The 19403-nt window shown below is 39.8% G+C and overlaps 1 protein-coding gene across 1 annotated transcript in view; it reads right to left on the reverse strand.

Annotated features, from left to right (window-relative positions):
* Positions 1 to 12595: 12595 nt before the first annotated feature.
* Positions 12596 to 19403, reverse strand: part of plppr3a (phospholipid phosphatase related 3a) — a 30279-nt gene continuing 23471 nt past the window's right edge. Inside the window, 4 exon segments of the mRNA XM_038292351.1 lie at positions 12596 to 12910; positions 12912 to 13664; positions 14319 to 15152; positions 15888 to 16061. Coding sequence (XP_038148279.1) covers positions 12704 to 12910; positions 12912 to 13664; positions 14319 to 15152; positions 15888 to 16061 — 1968 coding nt within the window. The 3' untranslated portion in view covers positions 12596 to 12703.

Consider the following 19403-nt stretch of genomic DNA (forward strand, 5'->3'; position numbering starts at 1 on the left):
TTGAATCTAAATTTGGCTGGGTAAAAAATGGCTTTTAAACTTAACCATGTCAGTGTTTACATTTAGTTATTTAGTGTTTACATTTAGTACATCAGCCATCACTCAAGGGACGTTTGTTCAAGTACTGAAATATATATGTAAAGTATAAAGTATAATACAAAGTAGAAGTACAGTTGTAAATATAATGAAATAGTAAAATAATACATATAATATGGATCAGTCTATGTCATACATGTATCATAAATAAAAGTTGAAACTCTAAAATGGAGTCTAGGTTCTTTGCTATTCTATTAACTGCAAGAATTATTATCATTACCCTCCAAATTCAGTCATCGCTTTAGTTATCTTTGGGCATACGTTTTAGTTTTACTACAACCCAGTTTTTTTTAAATATGCATGTGAAAAATGAATAATAACACTTCATACTGACTGACAACAGTAAAACAATGAAGTAAATACATAACCGACCCTTTTTCAATGTTTTCCAATTTCATAATTGCAAAAGATTTCTAAATGCTTCAGCTTCATCATGTGGTTAAGTAAATATCAAGATTTTGGCTTTATTGATATATGCCAACAACTGATTCTAAGAACTGCAAATTTAAAGACAAAAATAACATTACATAAGTATTTTCAAGAAATCTATTTTCAAAGTAATGCATAAGATTTAAGAACAATTTGCCGGTAATATCAATTTTAATTGATAAATCAACAGCAGGGCTGCTCAATGGAACAGTGGGTAGCACTGCTACCTTGCAGCAAGAAGATTTCGGGTTTGATTCTCGGCCTGTGGTCTTTCTGCATGGAGTTTGCATGTTCTCCCTGAGCATGTGTGGGTTTTCTCCGGGTACTCCGGCTTCCTCCCACAGTCCAAAAATATGACGGTAAGTTAATTCTCCTTAGGTGTGAATGGTTGTTTGTCCTGTTTCTCTCTGTGTTGCCCTGCCATGGACTGGCGACCTGTCCAGGGTGGACCCCGCCTCCTGCCCCTAGACAGCTGGAGATAGGCACCAGCACCCCTCGCGACCCCACTTGGGATTAAGTGTGTCATAAAATGGATGGATGGATGGAAATCAACAGCATCCTCCCATGTAAAATAATATACAACAAAGTACAGTGTCTTAGAGAATTATGTTATTGTCAGGACTCCTGTCTTTGTGTTTGTGTCTGTGTTTGTCTCCCTTCATCCACCAGGAGACGTCTGGTTCTGGTCCGCCTCCTCACACACCTGCTGATGGTTTCCTCGTTAGACGGAGTGTTCCTAAGCTGCTGACTGCCACTACCTTGACGCCAGAGTGTTTGCCAGTTTAGGGTACTCTAGCCAAGCTGAGTTTTGCTGCGTCAAACTGAGTTTTTGTCAACCTGAGTTTAACTTTGTTTTTGTCTTTGCCTCTCGGCAGGAAGTCATCCTGCAAACTGGATCTCTCGGACCTTCTCTCCCTGGAAGGAGCAACTGAGCTTCAAACTGAGCTGGGGTTAAAACAGGAGTTTGGATCCACCCTCTCCAAGATATTGTTTGAGCTTCGCACTGAGAAAGGGATTATTCTCCACTACGACCCGTTCAAGTACCGCAGGAAATCTGAGTGGCAGTCAGTTTCTCCGTTCACCTACTAACAACTGCATTCTGGGTAAACCCTGTTCCGCCCTCCACCGAATCAGACAAACACTGGAACCACGGCACACAGACAGGAGTCAAGGATTCAACAACTTCACTGGAAATGGGAGTCTGCAACCAAATCCTCTTCTCCAAGTTCAAGTCAAATTCCCCACTGAGCCTGAACTAACCGCTGTGTCTTCCCCTCACTTTTCAGTTCCGGTTGAGCAGTGTTCAGAGCAACACTTCTTTCGCTGTTTTACCTCTTCAATAAAACACGTTAAACCTTTCCCCTGGTCTCTCTGTTCAGTTTTCTGCATTTGGGTCTGAACTTTGTAACATCATGACAGTTACTAAAAAAGATAAATTAAAATTATGTTGTAAATAGAAATGTCAGGCTTCTGAAAAGCACTTTAATATCTATGAACATGTACTATGTATCTATGAATATCTATGAAATATGTACTTTGTTGGGGCTTCCCTTGATCAGTATGGCTTGACATTGAAGTGATCGCCCTGTTGTGATTAAGTTTAATAAAAGCCCAGTTTTCTTTGCTTACAGCCTCCTCATTATTTTGGAGTCTGTTATCTTCCTGTTGACAATACTGTATTATTTCTCTGTGGATTTAATCAGGCCAGTTTGCTGATCTGTCAAAAACAGTAAAACCACAACCATTAAAAACATGTTTTGAAGTCTTTGGCACTGTGGACAGATACCAACTCCTCCTGGAAAACTAAATGGGGACTGTAGACTTTAGTGAACTAACACTAGAAGATGACTATGCACTACACTGTGTCTGTAAACTATAGGACCAAGATTTCTAAATGAACACAAGTCTTACTTTGTACAGTAAAAATATTTTCTGATTTTATTTGAAGTTCCCAGTAGGTGGCAGTGCAGGAAGTGTATACTAAACAAATGCTTTCTGAGTCCCAGAGTAACTAAAGTCTGCAGGGTTGAAAATTAAGTTGTTATAAAGCAACAGTTGCAGCCTAATATGAAAAATATTAGGCTCCAAGAAGGGCAGTAATTATGTCCCTGGAAGCCTGGCTAGACATCATTTACCGTCCTAACAGACAGCCTCTGGGTGAAAAAGAAGAATATGTTTTTAAACAATAGTGACTAGTGGGGACCTGATTTTCCTTACATTGAATTGTGAATGTAATATTTCTCTGCACTATGTTTTTTTGTGTCCCAATGTGGCGACAGCAGAGTTAATGAAATATTGATTTTTAAAAAGTTGTTTTTGAAAAAATAGAACCAAGAATGAACCAAGCTGGAAATAAAGCTACAGACTAAGAGAAGCCTTGAAATGTCAGCCTGAGCCTCCAGCTGTGGTGGGTAGAGCCGCCTGACTGACACAGGAAACCATGTTAAGATTTTTGGCAAAGCTTAGTATGTCGGACAGACAAGAAAAAGGGTTTCTAATAAGCATTGAAAGAAATCTATTTGATTTGCAGAATTCATTATTTATGCAGAGATGTGGACTAGAGTAATGTGACTTTGATTCAAATCAGACTGCAGTCAAAAACTACATACATGTAGAATCAACTGTCTATCTATCTCTGTTTTCAGCTCTTTCAGTGTGAGCACTTGAATCATCATCTTGGGTGGATTAGCTATACAACCAGCTATACTAATATTAAGGATAAAGAGATGCTGCATCTTCTGCAAACTGGTTAATGCTGGGCCACTTTGAAAATGAACTATGACTATGTCTGACTAGTGTAGCAGCAGGGAGTCAAAAATGTCCCCACATCAAATTAATGGGAGTAACATTTTAACAAGTTTGACAGTAAGGCCAAAAAAAGGAACTAGTGTATAATGTTACATAAAATAAAATTCAGTTCAATTCAGTTTATTTTTTAAAGTACAAATTCACAATACCTCATCTGAAGGCACTTTACAAAAGCGATTCAGTCAGATTGGTTAAAAGTTTCTAGCAAGGAAAACCAGCTGATTGACTTGAAGGACCTGGATGAGCGACGATATTCACTTACATTTTATTGTTGACTGTTAATTAATCCCTCACACTGAATATATGTGCAGCAACAGTGAAGAGGAAAAACTCCCCTTTAACAGAAAGAAACCTCCAGCAGAACCAGGCTTACAGTAGTGTGAGCGAACTTCTGCAGAGGTTGACTGGGATTCAGGGAGAGAAGAGTAATCATCCCAAAAAAAAAGCAGTTCTACAAAAGTTAAGATTAAACTAGCTCCACGGGTGGCCCTGTCTAGGAGGAAAACAGTTAAGCAGACAAACTCAGAGCTGGTTTTTATGTTAAGGGATGAAAGAGAACACATGCAGCTAGTCACAGTAAAAGCTGATCTAATAGATGTGTCCACGAAAAATATGCCCAATTATAACCTTATAAATGAAGGTGTTGATAGCACTAGCCCAGTTGATATTTTCCGTCAGGATGGAGTCACAGCCAATAGCAACAGACCAGATAGAGCGACTACGATACAAAAAAGCAGAGAGAACATAAAATTATGGGATGAACTAACAAATATTGCAGAATGGTAAAATATAAATAGAAAGATGCTAAATAATGTAAAGTGGTTCCTATGTCCCCCAGCATCCTAAACATACAGCACCATAACTATAATCATAGCAATGACCTAATCAGATAGGTAGAACCAACGCTACTCACCCAGCAACTGAGCAACATCACTCTGTTTTTAACTATAATCTTTATCAAAAGGAAAGTTTTAAGCCTAGTCATAAACGTAGCCAGACTGTCTGCCTCACAGATTAAAACTGGTAGTTGGTTCCATAGGGGAGGAGCCTGATAACTAAAAGATCTGCCTCCCGTTTTACTTTTAGAAATTCTAGAAACTACTATTAAACTGCAGATTGAGAATGAAGCGCTCTTTTAGGAGCACAAGGAATAATTAGATCTCTGATATAAGAAGAAGCTTGGTTATTTAGGACTTTATATGCAGGAAGGAGGAATGTTTATTCTATTCTGGATTTAACAGGAAGCAAATGAAGGGAAGCCAAGATTGGAGAGATATGATCTCTCTTTTAAATGTCATCAAAAATTTTGCTGCACCATTTTAAATCAGCAAAATGCTTTTAAGTACATGTAGTTGATTTCCTGATAGTAAATAATTATAATAGTCCAGCCTTGACCTAAATAATTGAGGTTGGGACATTTTGTATAATTGAGAACCTAGGACCAGATTACGTCATTCAAGTGAACAGATATTACATCTTAAAGCTGAATTATGTACACTGCATTTAGGTTTAAGGAACAAACATTTTCTTTAATGTTAGAGGAATATTAAAGTTCTTTTTTTGGGGGGCTTTTGAGAGTTTTTTTAATTGAGAGCTCTTTGAGGTTAAAAATAAAGGTGTGCAGAACCTAATCCAATTCATCCATCTAATGGTTGAATGGAAACTGTATGTGGCGGAAGATGGTAGAAGGATAGTGTCAAAGTGAGCAGGATGACAAAAGAGTAGGACACAAAGGGCTTTTGTGCCGTTTCTGCAGCAGTAAATCAGTACTGAAAAGGCTGTAAGCTGCTTGGCCTGGACTGCTGCTCACAGACACACAAACACAGGGGCGCACAGATAAGTGTATAAATGCTAAAAGAAGGCACTCAATCACAAAAATAGACACAAGCTTCAGTCTCCATTTTCTGTTTAGTTGCCTCCTGGAGTCCCACTTTCCTGCACACTTGTGTGTGCATAAACAACAAGTGTAGCAAATGTCGCAGTTTCTGGGCCACCAATGAAAGACGGGGAAAGGGGATGGGGGATCAACAGTGAGAGAGAGAGCTGCTAGCTTGCTGAGTGTGAGTCATGGACAGACTGACTGTCCTCAGGCCTTGGTACACCATCTGCCCCCCCACTACCTCCATTGCCTTATCACTCAGTCCATTGCTGGGCACAGTGCAGGACACACACAAATATGCACATGAGGAAAGAAAGATATGTTGAAAGGAAAACTGACACATTTGCATGGGAACCTAATCTCACCACACACTATGCCTCTCCACAGTAGCCCCACCTTAAGCCCATTTTATTGCGACTTTATGTGAGAGATCAACACAAAATGAGCTACAGCTGTATGTAACCCTATTCATTATGATAACCCTAAATGAAATCCAGTACATTTGATTGTCATCTGATGCACCCTAATATCCAGAAAGTTAATTAATTCTCAGCAGAAATGTGGCCCTTCTGTGAGTCCCTAAGAGGTTTGCTGGAAAACATTAGAGAACAAATAGCGCTGTGAAAACCAAGGAGAACAACAGGCTGGTAAAAGATGAAACTATTAGGGGCAAAATCAGGTTACTGTAGGTTTAAACTAAGCTTTGAAAACTCCACAAAGCATTTCTAAATCTCTCATTTGAAAATAAAAAGGGAACGGCACAAGCTGAACCTGACCAAACCATGGCTGACTGAACTCACAGGCAGGCTTAAATCAGAAAAGTGGTTGAGATGGTAACTCTAGAGGAGCCACAGAGACAAACAAGTCAGGAGGGAAACAGAAAATCATTTTGCTGCATGATAATGTGGAGATAACCTTTTTGTTGCTCAGAGTTGATTAAATAGTGGCTGGACCATAATGCAGAGCGATTCTGACAGAAAACAGTAATTGGCAGCAAAACAAAAGGACAACAAATCATAAACACACAACCAGAGCTAAGTTAATGTGTTTTGAACCATTTAAAGTCGTGACCTTAATCCAATCGAAAGTTGCGGGAACCTTTAAACATTTGTGATCACAGATGTTCTCCATCCAAATTATCTGAGCTTGAGGTTTTGCAAAGAAATGAGCAAACATTTTAATTCCTAGTTGTGTAAAATCAGTACACTTTAATGTAAAAATTTGAATGTTTTTTTATTCTTTTCTAAAATATAGAGACCTCAGATTTTTTTTTTTCTTTCGTGGTAATTTCTTTCGGACTGAGCAACAAAGCAGAAGATAGAAGGAAAAAAAAAGCTGCACCACAAATGTCTTTCATATTTGCCCAGCTGCAAAAATGAATATGTGTGCAAGAGCAAACTGCGGAAGAAAGGTATCTGAAGCTATAAATCAATGGGGCAGATCCTTTTCATTAGAGTAGCGGTAAACGCTACTGTGGGATCGACCTGACTCTATTTTGAGCTCTGGTATAGACACTCCACACATTGTTTTTTAGCAACACACCGGTTAAGCAGACATTTTTTATTCAACAGGGTTCTCAGTATTACACATCACAACAGATACAAAAAGCATAAGTCCATAAAAGAGGACTGTTAAATAATAGCGTTAATAATATTAAGTAATTTTAAATATTTTACAGTCAAAATGGGGGCAAAGCTATAACACATTCGACAGATGATTATTCTTTTAAAAAGGTTTGAGTAATATCGTTAAAAAACACACTCTTACAGACATGCAGCACAAAGTGACGGGCAATTTGATCTAACAGCTCCTCATCCGAGAAGCACCTATAAAAAAAATCACAACTTGTTTCATTTGGCAGAGCCTCATCCTAGAACAACTTTACAAAACCGGTCTAGGCAAATGAAGTGGTGAACAGGTGGTCAGCAATGTTACCAGTGGTTAAGCCTGTGTATTAAAAAAAATATAAAACCAAATTAAAGGTAAAATGAACCACATGTGGTTAAATAAGTATCTTCTGACAAAAAATAAAAGTCTAAATACATTTTTACAAGCTATTAATACACAAAGGACTGTTTAAGGGGCATGTAAAAGGAGCACCAACAGGTTGTGCAAATCTTCCTTTCATATTGGCATTAATATCAACAGTCATGTTTACTGGCTCTTCTTTGAAATAAATATTTTCTTGCAGTAGTTCAATGTCACAATGGGAAGTTTGGAAAATGCCAACATTTATTTTGAGCACCTTTAATTAAAGGGGGAAAATAGAAGCTCTTACATCATGATAATCAGCACCCAACAAATTCCTTTAAAGGAAATGTTACAAAATCTTTATTTCTATTTCCTACTGTTCCTTTTTAAATTTGATTAGAGTGTCTGGGAACATTCTATGCAAAATCAAGAGCACAGCCACTTCCCTATAACTGCTAACAATGTATCTGACATCAGAATATCAATAAAAACATATACAATCAGAACTGCAAAAAAAAAAAAGTACATTGGATAAGTGCATCTTTTACATTGAGGAAGTTATAAACACAAGTTAAAGTCTTGAGGTGATCAATTCTCCACAGCAATCTTTTGCTTCTTTCAACACATCATTAAAATGGTTTAGGGGCTGTTCTCCTGGTTTTTTTAAGTTTGTATTCCACCATTAAAAGCATAAATATGAAGAGACTGTAAAAGGTTAAGGTTTTAACAAGAACCTAACTCAGATGACAGTACGTGCCTGATCAACTATAACCTGAAATAAGGAGCGCTAAGCCGCTTGCTTAAATAAAACGCTGCATATGTTGCCATGTTATGTGATCTAATTAGACAGTGCACAATTGATAACAGGACCAAAATTTGTGTGGATTGCCCTATCTAAATGAGGATTTTACCTGTGCTACTGGGTGTCACCAGTTTTCGAGAAAAGGAGAAAATGTATTTTACTCTTCCCAAAGGCAGCTACAATCTGCAACAGCACTGCAAACAGATGGCAAGAGAAGTTAGAAGTAGAGGTAAAGAGAAAGGACCTTCTCTATTCATGTAAATCATTAGGATATATCACCTATAAGCTGTGTTGGTGGAACAAACACAGCAGAGAAGATTCTGGCATCTCAATATTTCCAACAGTCTTGTCAAATAAAGGTCATTGCTTCAATTAAAAACAGCAATGTCTCAGAAACGGTCGTACATCAACCTCCAACATACCCCGGGTGTCTGAAACCGCTACTTTTTGTACTTGTTTTGATGATAAAATTTATGCACTTACAAGTACAGGGCAATGCAACACACCAACGGTCCCTTCATCTTATGTAAATGCGGTGCCATTTTATAGCAAACCACAACAATACATTGGCAGTCTCTTTTACTGCATTGATTTATCCAGATGAAGGAAAATGCAGTTTTGTAACAAGTCTTTCTTTAGGAGATATCGCATAGGTTGTATTTTTGGCTGCCTCAATGTCATGTTATTGATGCTGTAGCTAAAAAATGGCACTGTTGGATATATGATATGCCTCTACTATTTTATTTTCTGACAGTCCAAATATTTTAACACATGCTTGGAAGACCCCTCTGTTGTTTTTCAATGCAACTGGTCGGCTGTTGTGCCTATTTGCACCTGCCTTTGTAAAATGCTTAATATAAACACAGAAATTCCACCAACAATCTGTTACAAGCTTTAAAAATTGCATTACAGGTGGTAAGTGAAAACATTTGCATTTCCTCCATCCAGTATTTAGGATGTTCTAATGATCAGCATTTGTGCTTGAAGGCAAGCTAAATGGGTAATGCCTGCAGTTTCACTGTTTAAACTGAGGAAATCTCCCCCTTTAATTTCGAAGATCAGGTTTGCATATGCTTTCATACAAGCTAATTTTCAGTAGATCAGACCCAAGTTTAACTTTATAGCCACAAAAAAAAAAAAAGAGGAAATAGTGTGAAACAGAGGATGAAAATGTAAAAGAAAACAAGCATTGTGGAGGATCTGTCCTGCTTTTGGACTGTATCTGTCCCACAGGCTGTGGGAAACTTGAAAAAGAAGTTAAAAAGGCGCAAATAAACAAAAAAAAAAACAATCTTTACGCGATCTAAATAGATAAGTGTAAATAGGAATAGTGAAAGATCGCAAGATCACTGTATTCACAAACCTAGTGAAATGTTTTGGTTTCTACCCTGTTGTACAAAAGGATTTACTGAGTCTTAACAGCATTGGTGTTTTAGCATCAATGATTTTATGTAAAATAGCTTTTTTTATTTGTTCTGAAGAAATACATTTTAATGCAAGTTTTTTTTTTTTATTAAAGATTTTGCTACTGCATTTGTGTTGCAAGCAAGCTTGTACCAAGGAAGGGAATAATGTGGAGGGCACTGCATTGTTTTAGGCTGTATAGCCCCATTTACACTACCCTCTGAAAACCGGACAAAGCTTTAATCAGTTAACCGTGCCGAGCTTGGTTCCTTTACACACCATGGTAGCACAGTTCCTCGCCTCCTAGTGGTGATCTACGGTACTACCACTCTCTCGAGGTAAACACGCAAATCCACATAACGGCGCCGTAACATTCAGGAAGTTATGTTTTGTTATCATTTTGATATTTCGTTGTTTGTTGGGCTTACAGATGCAGGAAACAACAACAGATGTTGAGGCTAATCACACTGCTAAGCAGAATCATCACTGGAAATCGTGTGACACAGTAGGAAAGCTACTATTCTTATGAATGTCTGAAGTTTCATGATTACAGAGGCTGACTGTAAGGAGATGACACGGTCTTCTCATGCGCTCTTTGTTATCTGAGAACCGCACCACAACTGAACTGAGACCTACTGATGAACTAGTATCATGTTAGAGCGGTTCGGTTGTGTCTGGCACAGTCCGACTCAGTTCTGCGTACCCTTTACACTCAACAGTTGCTCGGACCGATCTCGGCACATATTCAAAAGGGTAGTGTAAATGGGGCTTATGTTTATGATGGATCTGACTGAATAAATTATGCAATATTTCAGTATTTTGATTTTCAATAAAATAATAGTCCATTGACAACAATGACATTAGATTATTTAGCTTTTCCAGGTAAGTGTCACCCTCATTAAGTTTGTACTTTGAAACTGAGCAAATTATAGAACCTAGTTGCAAAAACGGTTAAAAAAAAGGGTTATCTGGAACAATATAACGCTTTTCTGGTTCTGCTGGAGGTTTATCCCTGCTAAAAGGGAGTTTTTCCTCTCCACTGTCACTACAAGTATGCTTAATGTGAGCTATTGCATTCGAGTCAATGAGTCGATGCAATCAAATTGGTTTTCCTTGGACAGAAAACTTTGAATCAATTGACTGGATGATCTGGTGAAATGTAGAGTAGCTTGAGATGACATGTGTTGTGAATTGGTGTTGTATAAATAAACTAAATTGATTTAAACAAAAATTCTTTTTTGATCATTTTAAAAATACTTTTTGTCAAAATTGCTCCATTTGTAGCAATAAATAGAGAAATATTTCGTAAATGAATTTTCTATAATAAATCGCAAACAAATAAATTAATGAGCAAACTAAACATTAGCTTTAACTTTGAATGCAGATGTCTTTAGAATAGCCTAACAACATGATGATTTTGGAACAGGTTTGAGAAGTTTGAAAAGTATTTTGATTATGTTCAGTAAATATTGGTTCAAATTGATTAACACTGTTTTACCGATAAATAATTAAATTGTCAAGTAATATTAGTGAAAGCAAGATGTTTGAGGCCTCACTGTGGTTCAATATTACGTCTGATTTTAAAGGCATATTTACATTTGTATAGCTTCCTTAAAAAAGAAAATAGAAATATGAAAGTTACTCTGAATGAGCACCAGGCCAGGGTATTTCTTACATTTTAAAAACTTTTGCTCGTTTGTTTGGACTGTTGTATCTGGTAAGACTTTGCTGGCTGTTATTTTAATAAGTTGGATGCTGTTGCAGAGAAATGGTGGAAATCACAATGGCAATGGAACTTTCACAGTATAGCTCAGAGATTTTACTCAGAAAAAAGAGTTTGCAGGCAAAGTAGGATACACCTTTTTACTGGGCTTAAACAGAGTGATAAAAAAAATAAGAATGTCTAAATTGTGGTTTAAAATTTGTATCAATGTTTTAAGTTTAATTATTACACAAGAGGGACTAATCCAGCAATGTAAAATAGTGTTCAACAGTGTAGCTGAAACCTCTCAGGATCTTTCCTACCTGTTCATGCAAATCATTTGAACAAAATATGCATTTCTTTAAAAGAAAAAAGCAATAGTACAACGATAAAAGGGCAAACAAGGGTGACAATGTCTCATTACCCTTAAAATGTAAATGAAAACTGGTGAGAGATAGTCTAGATTGAATAAAGCTGTGAATGAACAGATTCCTGAAAAGCTCCCCTGAATAAATCCTTGTTGTTAGAGGATTTATTGTGAAGAATATAAAATACATTTTACAAAGACGACGCTCAGACGTTCTTCTGAGAAATTGATCAGTGTTGATCTGTGAAGCTAAGGTGATGAAACCCTCCACCTATCCCACATGCGGGACAGGAGGGCTTGCTTCACCTGGGTGGCTAGTCTGGATTTAAAAACAAAGGCTCATCTCCATTCCGAGCGGCAGCTTCGCTCTTCAACCCATGGCAGGTTTTACGCTTTGTGCTGCATGGTCCGGCTGCACTGTTGATTTTAGAAGCTATTCTCTTTCCATTCCAGTGCTTCTAATGTTTACAGCAAATAATCCATTCAAGACATCCATGAAGGGGTTGCCCAGCAGAGCATGGTCAAACTGATTCGCTTCTCCTCTCTAAGTCGACCATCTCTGGTGGATAACAATGAACCGGCTTGGCATCAAAAACACAATGCCCACATTTGGTTTTCCTAAATTAGACAGCTAGAGATGTTAACGCCTTTGTAAGCTGTGGTTAATGCTCTTAAACCCGTGACTGAATTTGCTGAGTTGAACTTATTTACTGCTGTATGGTGTGATGAATCAGTAGAGTTTCAGTTAGGTAAAACAGATGACAGCAAACCTCAAATGGCTGCTCTGGTTTAAGATGAGCAAGCACTGCCTGCAGTTGTTTTCTCAGTCTCCTCTCTGGGGGAACTTGATTTAGCAAATCCCACACCATTCATTGTGATAACTCTTTTCAGGCTGCCGTCTCTTCAGCTTCTCCTTTGAACACATCCTCAAAGAAACTCTAAAAAACCAGAGGCAAAAAGTTGTTTTCTTTTTTCCTGTCCTCAGTCTTGCTTTCCTTCATTCTCTCTTCTTGTCTCAGTCTCAGCTGGTACCATGGAAGGATATACAAGAAAGAAAAAAAAAACAGACTGAAAGACCTCCCAAATGTCTTTAGCGCCCTCCGTGGCTTTAAACCTTTTTGTCATTTTTCAGAAGTCGGAAATCTCTACTGAACTGTTGCAGCCTGTTTTTTTTTCTGTCTCTTTCAGTTATGGCATTTTGAGTCTAATATTCCTATGTCTGTTGTCTTTCCTGTCCCTCTTTAACTACAACATCCTCTCATTTTGCAGGGCCTTGTAGTAGTGCTCCTGTTCAGCATGGCTACGAGAAGACACAGAGGGCCTGCGAGGAAGGGTTGAGGAGCGGGATAAGGCTTGGCCGTGGCCGTCCATCAGCAGGTCGGGGTGGGGGGGAGGGGGCAGCATGCTGGAGTGGGACGGGTGAGAGGGCATAGACATAGAGGAGGAAGGGGGGAGGGGGAGGAGGCAATGGAGATGAAGATGGGTGAGGAGGTGGAGGCATCTGGTTCGATAAGGGGTGAGGAGGTGGGGGCATTTGCAAGGAGGAGGGGTGAGGAGGTGGGGGCATTTGGCAAGAGGATGGGTGAGGGGATGGGGGCAAATGAGGGGAACTAGAATGAGGAAGAGGTGGTGGAGGCATGGGGGTAGAGCTTGAGTGTGGAGGTAACTGTGAAGGGGATGACTGAGGAGGGGGTGGTGGTGGAAGAGGGGAGGATGACAGCTGAGGTGGAGGAGGCAGAGGGGAGGAGGCAGTAGGAAGGGGAGGTGGAGGCAACTCTGCCCCCACATCTGCGCTCCCGCTCGTGGTGGAAGAGCCAAGCGAGTCTGTTTTCACTGGCAGCGTCCGGTAATCCCGGTAGTGGCAAACATTGTCCTGCCGCTGCAGCGAGATGCGATGCTTGTCGCCAGACGGCTCGGCAGTTATCATGTTACCACTGATGGTGTTCCTCCACTCCCACGGCTTGCCGTTGCTGGCTGACACACGCACCACCGGGTGGTGGGGGGCGTGAGCGTCAATGGTGACGATGCTCCCGCTACCCGCGACGCTCCCCGGGTTGCTTCCAGTGCAGCTGTCTCGATCAGACGGAATGCGGTAATAAGGGGACTCAGAGCAGTTGGAGCCACCACCTGAGGAGGAGCCTCCTTCTGATGTCTTAGTTGATGAAGAGGTTCCTCCGTGACCCTGCTGCTTCGACATGGCTATGACCTGCAGGGAAGAGCAGGAGTTAAGTAACTATAAAAGATAATTGCAACATGTTCAAACAAAGTTTTTTTTTGTTTCCACTATAATCACATTTGAATTGTGATTGATGATTCTCTCATTGTCTAAATGAGAGAATCATCAAGGAAAGGATGATTATTTCCTCTAGTGTTTGGCTTTGATTGCTGGCTAAATAAATTATAGTTTGTAGAACATTTGACAGTTTTTAACCCCCCCTCCATTAAGTTAAAACAATAAAGTTTCTTCTAAAAGCATCACGACATTCTTCAGTTTTTATACGGTAGATAAACAGACACATATTGGTAAAATAAAAAAGTATGTTGCTGATTAAATTAATAAATGTGTATTTGTAACTTCAGCCAAGCTTCAAAAGCTAAATCAGAAATAAGTTTGGACTTTGACTGGGCCATTGTAAAACAAATATCCTTTCATCTTAACTATCCCATTGTACCTGTGGCTGTATATCAAACTTTGATGTCGGCTAGAACATGTTCCCCCCGATCTAGGAGGAAGGGTTGTGTGTTTTCTATATACCTATATAACATATAAACAGTTTAAGGAAAACTTTTATCTGCAGTTTCCCAAATCGATGCTGGTAATTGAAAATAATAGGGTATGTATTTTCTAAAGCCTCCTCACCTGAGTGACCCTTTGTTGGCTGGGAGGCTGGCTGGGCTGTGTGTTCGGTACCCGTGGAGTTGAAACAGCAATGGGTCCTGATCCAGGCTCTTTCACTCCTCCTACCTCAGTAAGCGACAACCATTTGGCTCGTGTTTTGGCACTCTTAGGGGAAACAGGCGGAGGTCGCAAGGCCTCCTCTGGGATGTGAACCAGTGGGGGTGCCACAGCCATCCTCGCTGTAGCTGCTGTTGAAGGATTGTTGCTGGCCTGCACTGTGGGATAAAGAGATGAAGGCATCCCTTTATTCTCTCCTTCACCTGCGGCCGCTCCTCTTTCACCTCCTCTGTCCCTCTCATCCTCTCCTTCATCTTCATCCCTAGAGCTCTGACTGCGGAGCTCCAGCGATCTTTGCTTCCACTCTGACACCAGCTGCCGAGACCTCTGGGAATCAGACGGAACGTGGAAGGTCATGTGGCGCTGCGTGATGATCGGCTCATCAGAAGGTGAGATGGGGCTGTTTCCATTTGCGACTCTGGGTAAGGTGTTGCTGAAGGTTACCATAGTCTCCTTGCCCATGGGTCCACGTGTTGCCAGGAGCTCTACATCAGCACTCGCTCGTTTCAGGGAGGCAAGGGACGCCTTCTCCCTCCTCACCTTACTGCGGGCTCCGGAACCCAACCCAGCCCCCAGCTCCTCCCTGCTCTCAGACACCCTGGGAGTCTTCCTGTACAGTGAATCATGGCTCCGCTGGCTCAACACTCTAAGTCCATCTTTCTGATGGACTGAAGTCAGCCGCTGCAAAGAGGGAGCATCTTCTTCTGACGCCTTAAAATTTCCCACAGCGTACACAGCCTAACAGACAGAGATGGATACAGGGAGGAAAAAAGAACAATCAGAGGAGCACGCCACATGTTAAATAAAGAGCGTGAAAACGTATTTCTTTAATCTTTTTGGAGTTTTTCATTTAGTTGAGAGAGAATACATGAATACTATAGCTGCCTGTCCTTATTCTTATTATGCCTAAGGTCAGAGTGACTCTCCTTCTTCTTTCAATCTTTAAAAAGCTCTTTCCAAAAGTGAAAGACTGTGGAAAGAGAGGAGAGGCGTGGAAAATTGGTAACGACAAGTCGACTTATAATGAAGTGTGAAATTTCTCAGGGAATCTTTATCGGATTATTTATTCTCTCTCGCTTCCCCTCCTTAATAGAAAAAAAGCTATATTTAGTGTGTAAAAAAAATGCTGAGAAAAAAAATGAAAGTGCTGCAAAAATGAGCAGTTTGCTACATGCTGTGATATTGTTAAAAGAAAAACAATACAACAACATGGCAGACAGCATCATTAAAAAAAACATCTAATTGTGTCACTCCCACCATGCTGCTTGCTGGCTGTTAAATAAGCTTTGAAGATAAAACTAATTCTTAAATGAAAAGTACAGGTACTGCAATGTAATATGAGTAATTACATTTAAAACAATCAAAATAATTGAATACTGCTTTAATTTGCTTTGACTACATTATTTTAAAGAATGCAGCGACCATCTTCTTTGCGTTTCATTAACCATTCATGCTGCTCTTCTATAAACTAACCAGATATACTCCAATGCCGGCTCCTATGAGGTAACCCACGTAGACGTCTATCGGGTGACTTCGGTGCTGCGTTATCTGAGTCAGGCCAGCAAGGCCTGCAGCCATGCAGAAAGCAAACACCAGCAGGGGCTTCAGCAGCTTAGTCGTACTGTTGATGCTGGCATTGAAGTACATCTGTGAGAAAAGACACAGATTGGTAAAAGACAGATAGCTTAGAGACAAGAAGAAAGAATAAAGGCAGTGAGGAACCAGTACAGTATCATGCTTTGTGAAATTATTCAAAATCAGTATTTTTTCATGTTTGTCTAAAATGTGTTTTTTCAAGATGTCATGTGATAGACCGGTATAATGTAGCACATAAATGTTGAGTGAAGGTAAAAGGGTGCATAATTTTTTAAGCCATGCTTTTACATAATCCACTATACGTTGATTGCGATAAATTAAATATGGTTATCAGGGTGAACGGGGTCAGATTGTGCGTGATTTAAAGCACCGTTATGGTTGACCATAGACCTAAACAGAATGCTGGCTGGGCAAGCAAAGCATTAATTGATGAAGCAGCCAATAGGCCCTATGGTAGTCGTAGAGAAGGCTCAACGATTATTTTCAAACATTATGACAATTGCAATTCCTTTTGCTTTAAGCACAGGCTTGTAGATGTTTAACTCTAGGTTTTCAGTTTTTTCATGGCCTTGTCCAGAGTCCATGGTTGCAAGAATTAGCTGTTACCTTTGCATGAAAAGGTTCTTACTTCTACTATCATGCATGGATCTGCATGCTAGCTGCAACTCTCTATTATCCTTTGTCCATCCGATCCATGCTAGCTGCAACTCTCTATTATCCTTTGTCCATCCATCCATCCATCCATCCATCCATCCATCCATCCATCCATCCATCCATCCATCCATCCATCCATCCATCCATCCATCCATCCATCCATCCATCCATCCATCCATCCATCCATCCATCCATCCATCCATCCATCCATCCATCCATCTTCCTCCGCTTATCCGGGGTCGGGTCGCAGGGACAGCAGCTTAAGAAGGGAGGCCCAGACTTCCCTCTCCCCAGCCACTTCTTCTAGCCCCTCAGGATGAACCCCGAGGCGTTCCCAGGTCAGCCAAGAAACATAGTCTCTCCAGCGTGTCCTGGGTCTTTCCCGGGGCCTCCCCCCTGTGGGACGTGCCTGGAACACCTCACCAGGGAGGCGTCCAGGTGGCACCCTAACCTCAACTGGCTCCTCTCGACGTGGAGGAGCAGGGGCTCTACTCCGAGTCCCTCCCGGATGACCTAGCTTCTCACCCTATCTCTAATGGAGAGCCCAGCCACCCTACGGAGGAAACCCATTTCGGTAACTTGTATCTGCGATCTCGTTCTTTCGGTCATGACCCAGAGTTCATGACCATAGATGAGGGTAGGAACGTAGATCGACCGGTAAATCGAGAGTTTTGCTTTTTGACTCAGCTCTCTCTTCAATTATCCTTTGTGCGGCACCAAATCCACTTCAGAGTTTTCCAACAGCTGGAGGAAGAAATTTAGTGTCTTAATCTTGTTAAATATAATTTGACTAAAACTTAGTGTCTCTAAGTGTTGCTTTTATGTTAAAAGGTTGTTAGAAATTTATTGCTTAAGAGAAAAACAAAGACATGGGAGGAAAGTAAAACAAATGGAAGAAAGTGCTGGGGTGTCATACAGAATCTTCAACCGAAACATCATCCTACACACAACACCATGCTGCGGGGTTGCACTGTTTCAGCATGGACAGTCAGTTTGGTAAGAACTGATGGTAAGATGGATGGAGCAAAATACAGGGCCAACCTAAGATCAAATCAGTTTCAGCTGCTCAATGGACCCCAATCATAAACAGCCAGAGATGCACAGGAAATGTTAAGCGCAGAGTAAATTCATTCATCAATGTTCTAACCAAGCCTCAGATAGAAATGCAAGACTCAAAAATTGATGCTCTCCATTCAGTCCTAGTGAAAAAAAATGTGCAAAACTTTTAGCTTATAATCTAGGTAGCTGGCAGAGACCTACTTCCAAAAATTATAGTTTTAATCAAAGCAATAAATAGTTCTGCAAAGTGTTGTCTCAGGGGAGTGAGTATGGTTGGTGTGTCACATTAAAATAGTTGATTTAATGGGGAGAAAAAAATGAAAACATTAATGGAATTTGAATAGTAATGTTTTTTTTTAAAGGTCTATTTGTTGTGGTCTGGTAGGCTTTAGCTAGGAGGAAATGGAATAGCTCAATGACAGTTGACCGGTTGGACATTTTTGACAGCAACAGAGTTGATGAGTGAGCAGGAAACTAAGAAGAAAAAAAAGGCCAAGAATACATTTTCTCTGTATTAACATTCCCAGCATGCCCACCATATTCTGATTGCATAAAATAGAAGACAGCTGAGTGACAGAATGGTGGGTTTTGCAAAAAAAAAGGAAAAAAACTTTTTAACAAGCTTGCCCATGGGGTACTGTGCAGGGAAAAAAATCCTTCCCTTCATAGAGCTAGAGGGAAAACCTGTCAGCAATGAGAAATAGAAGTTACATTACATAAGGATTTACTGAGAAACTCCTTAATTTATGTTCCAAGTTGCCATCACAAAATATTTATCATGCTCATTCATTAGTTTATTATCTTAAAATTTGGTCAAAAGTATTTTGGAGAAGAGATTTAATGAAAACATTCATACTAATGATCGTAGAAGAGTACAGTACCCATAGCTGCATAGAATAGATAAAAGTCCGTAGTTCTGACAGCTCAAACAACTACATTATACAGTATACCTCCCTATTACTGTCCAGATAACAGTCAGAGGCTTTTTTTGAACATTTTAATGAGGACCTACATGACTTCGTGCTATAGCAGTTATATAGCCACTGGTTGAAGATGTTATACATGTCTGTATATTTGTTAGGGGTTTTTAACAAAAGCAATAATATACTCTGCAGCAGAGAGCAATAAGTGTAAAGAGAGAGTAAAAAATATGTTAACCAATATTCACTATAAATGAATTCAACCATTAAAGAACCAAAAAATGAAGACTGGTAGTTTTAGCATCTGGTTGGTTGGAAAGGATTTGATTTGATAATTAACATATCAGTGAGGAGCTTATAACAAAACCTAAAGCAGACATAAAGTTGTGAGTAACTTTTAGAAAGGAAAGAGATTCTCTACAGAGGCATCTTGGCAGATCCTTCAGGCCACTTCTTTTAAAACTTCAACTAAGAGGAAGTTAAATGTATTACTGAGAGACGCTCTGGTTTCTCTTTGTGGTGAATCCAATTGCATCTGTCAGGGAACATGCTGGATTTGGATATGATGAGAATCATCAGACAGAAGTTAAGGTTAATAGCCAGTAACACTAACCGTGCTAAATGCACTATTTTCTTTTATCAGATAAGAGTTTGTTATCAGTTTAAAATATGACTGCTGTCATCGTTCTGCTGTTTTGAAATAATAATGAAATGTGTGACTCTGTATGGCAAGCCTTTTTAACATAAATTCGGTTTTCGT

Source organism: Cyprinodon tularosa, unplaced genomic scaffold (genome assembly GCF_016077235.1).
Source record: "Cyprinodon tularosa strain WSP-4 unplaced genomic scaffold, ASM1607723v1 ctg310, whole genome shotgun sequence".
NCBI lineage: Eukaryota > Metazoa > Chordata > Actinopteri > Cyprinodontiformes > Cyprinodontidae > Cyprinodon > Cyprinodon tularosa.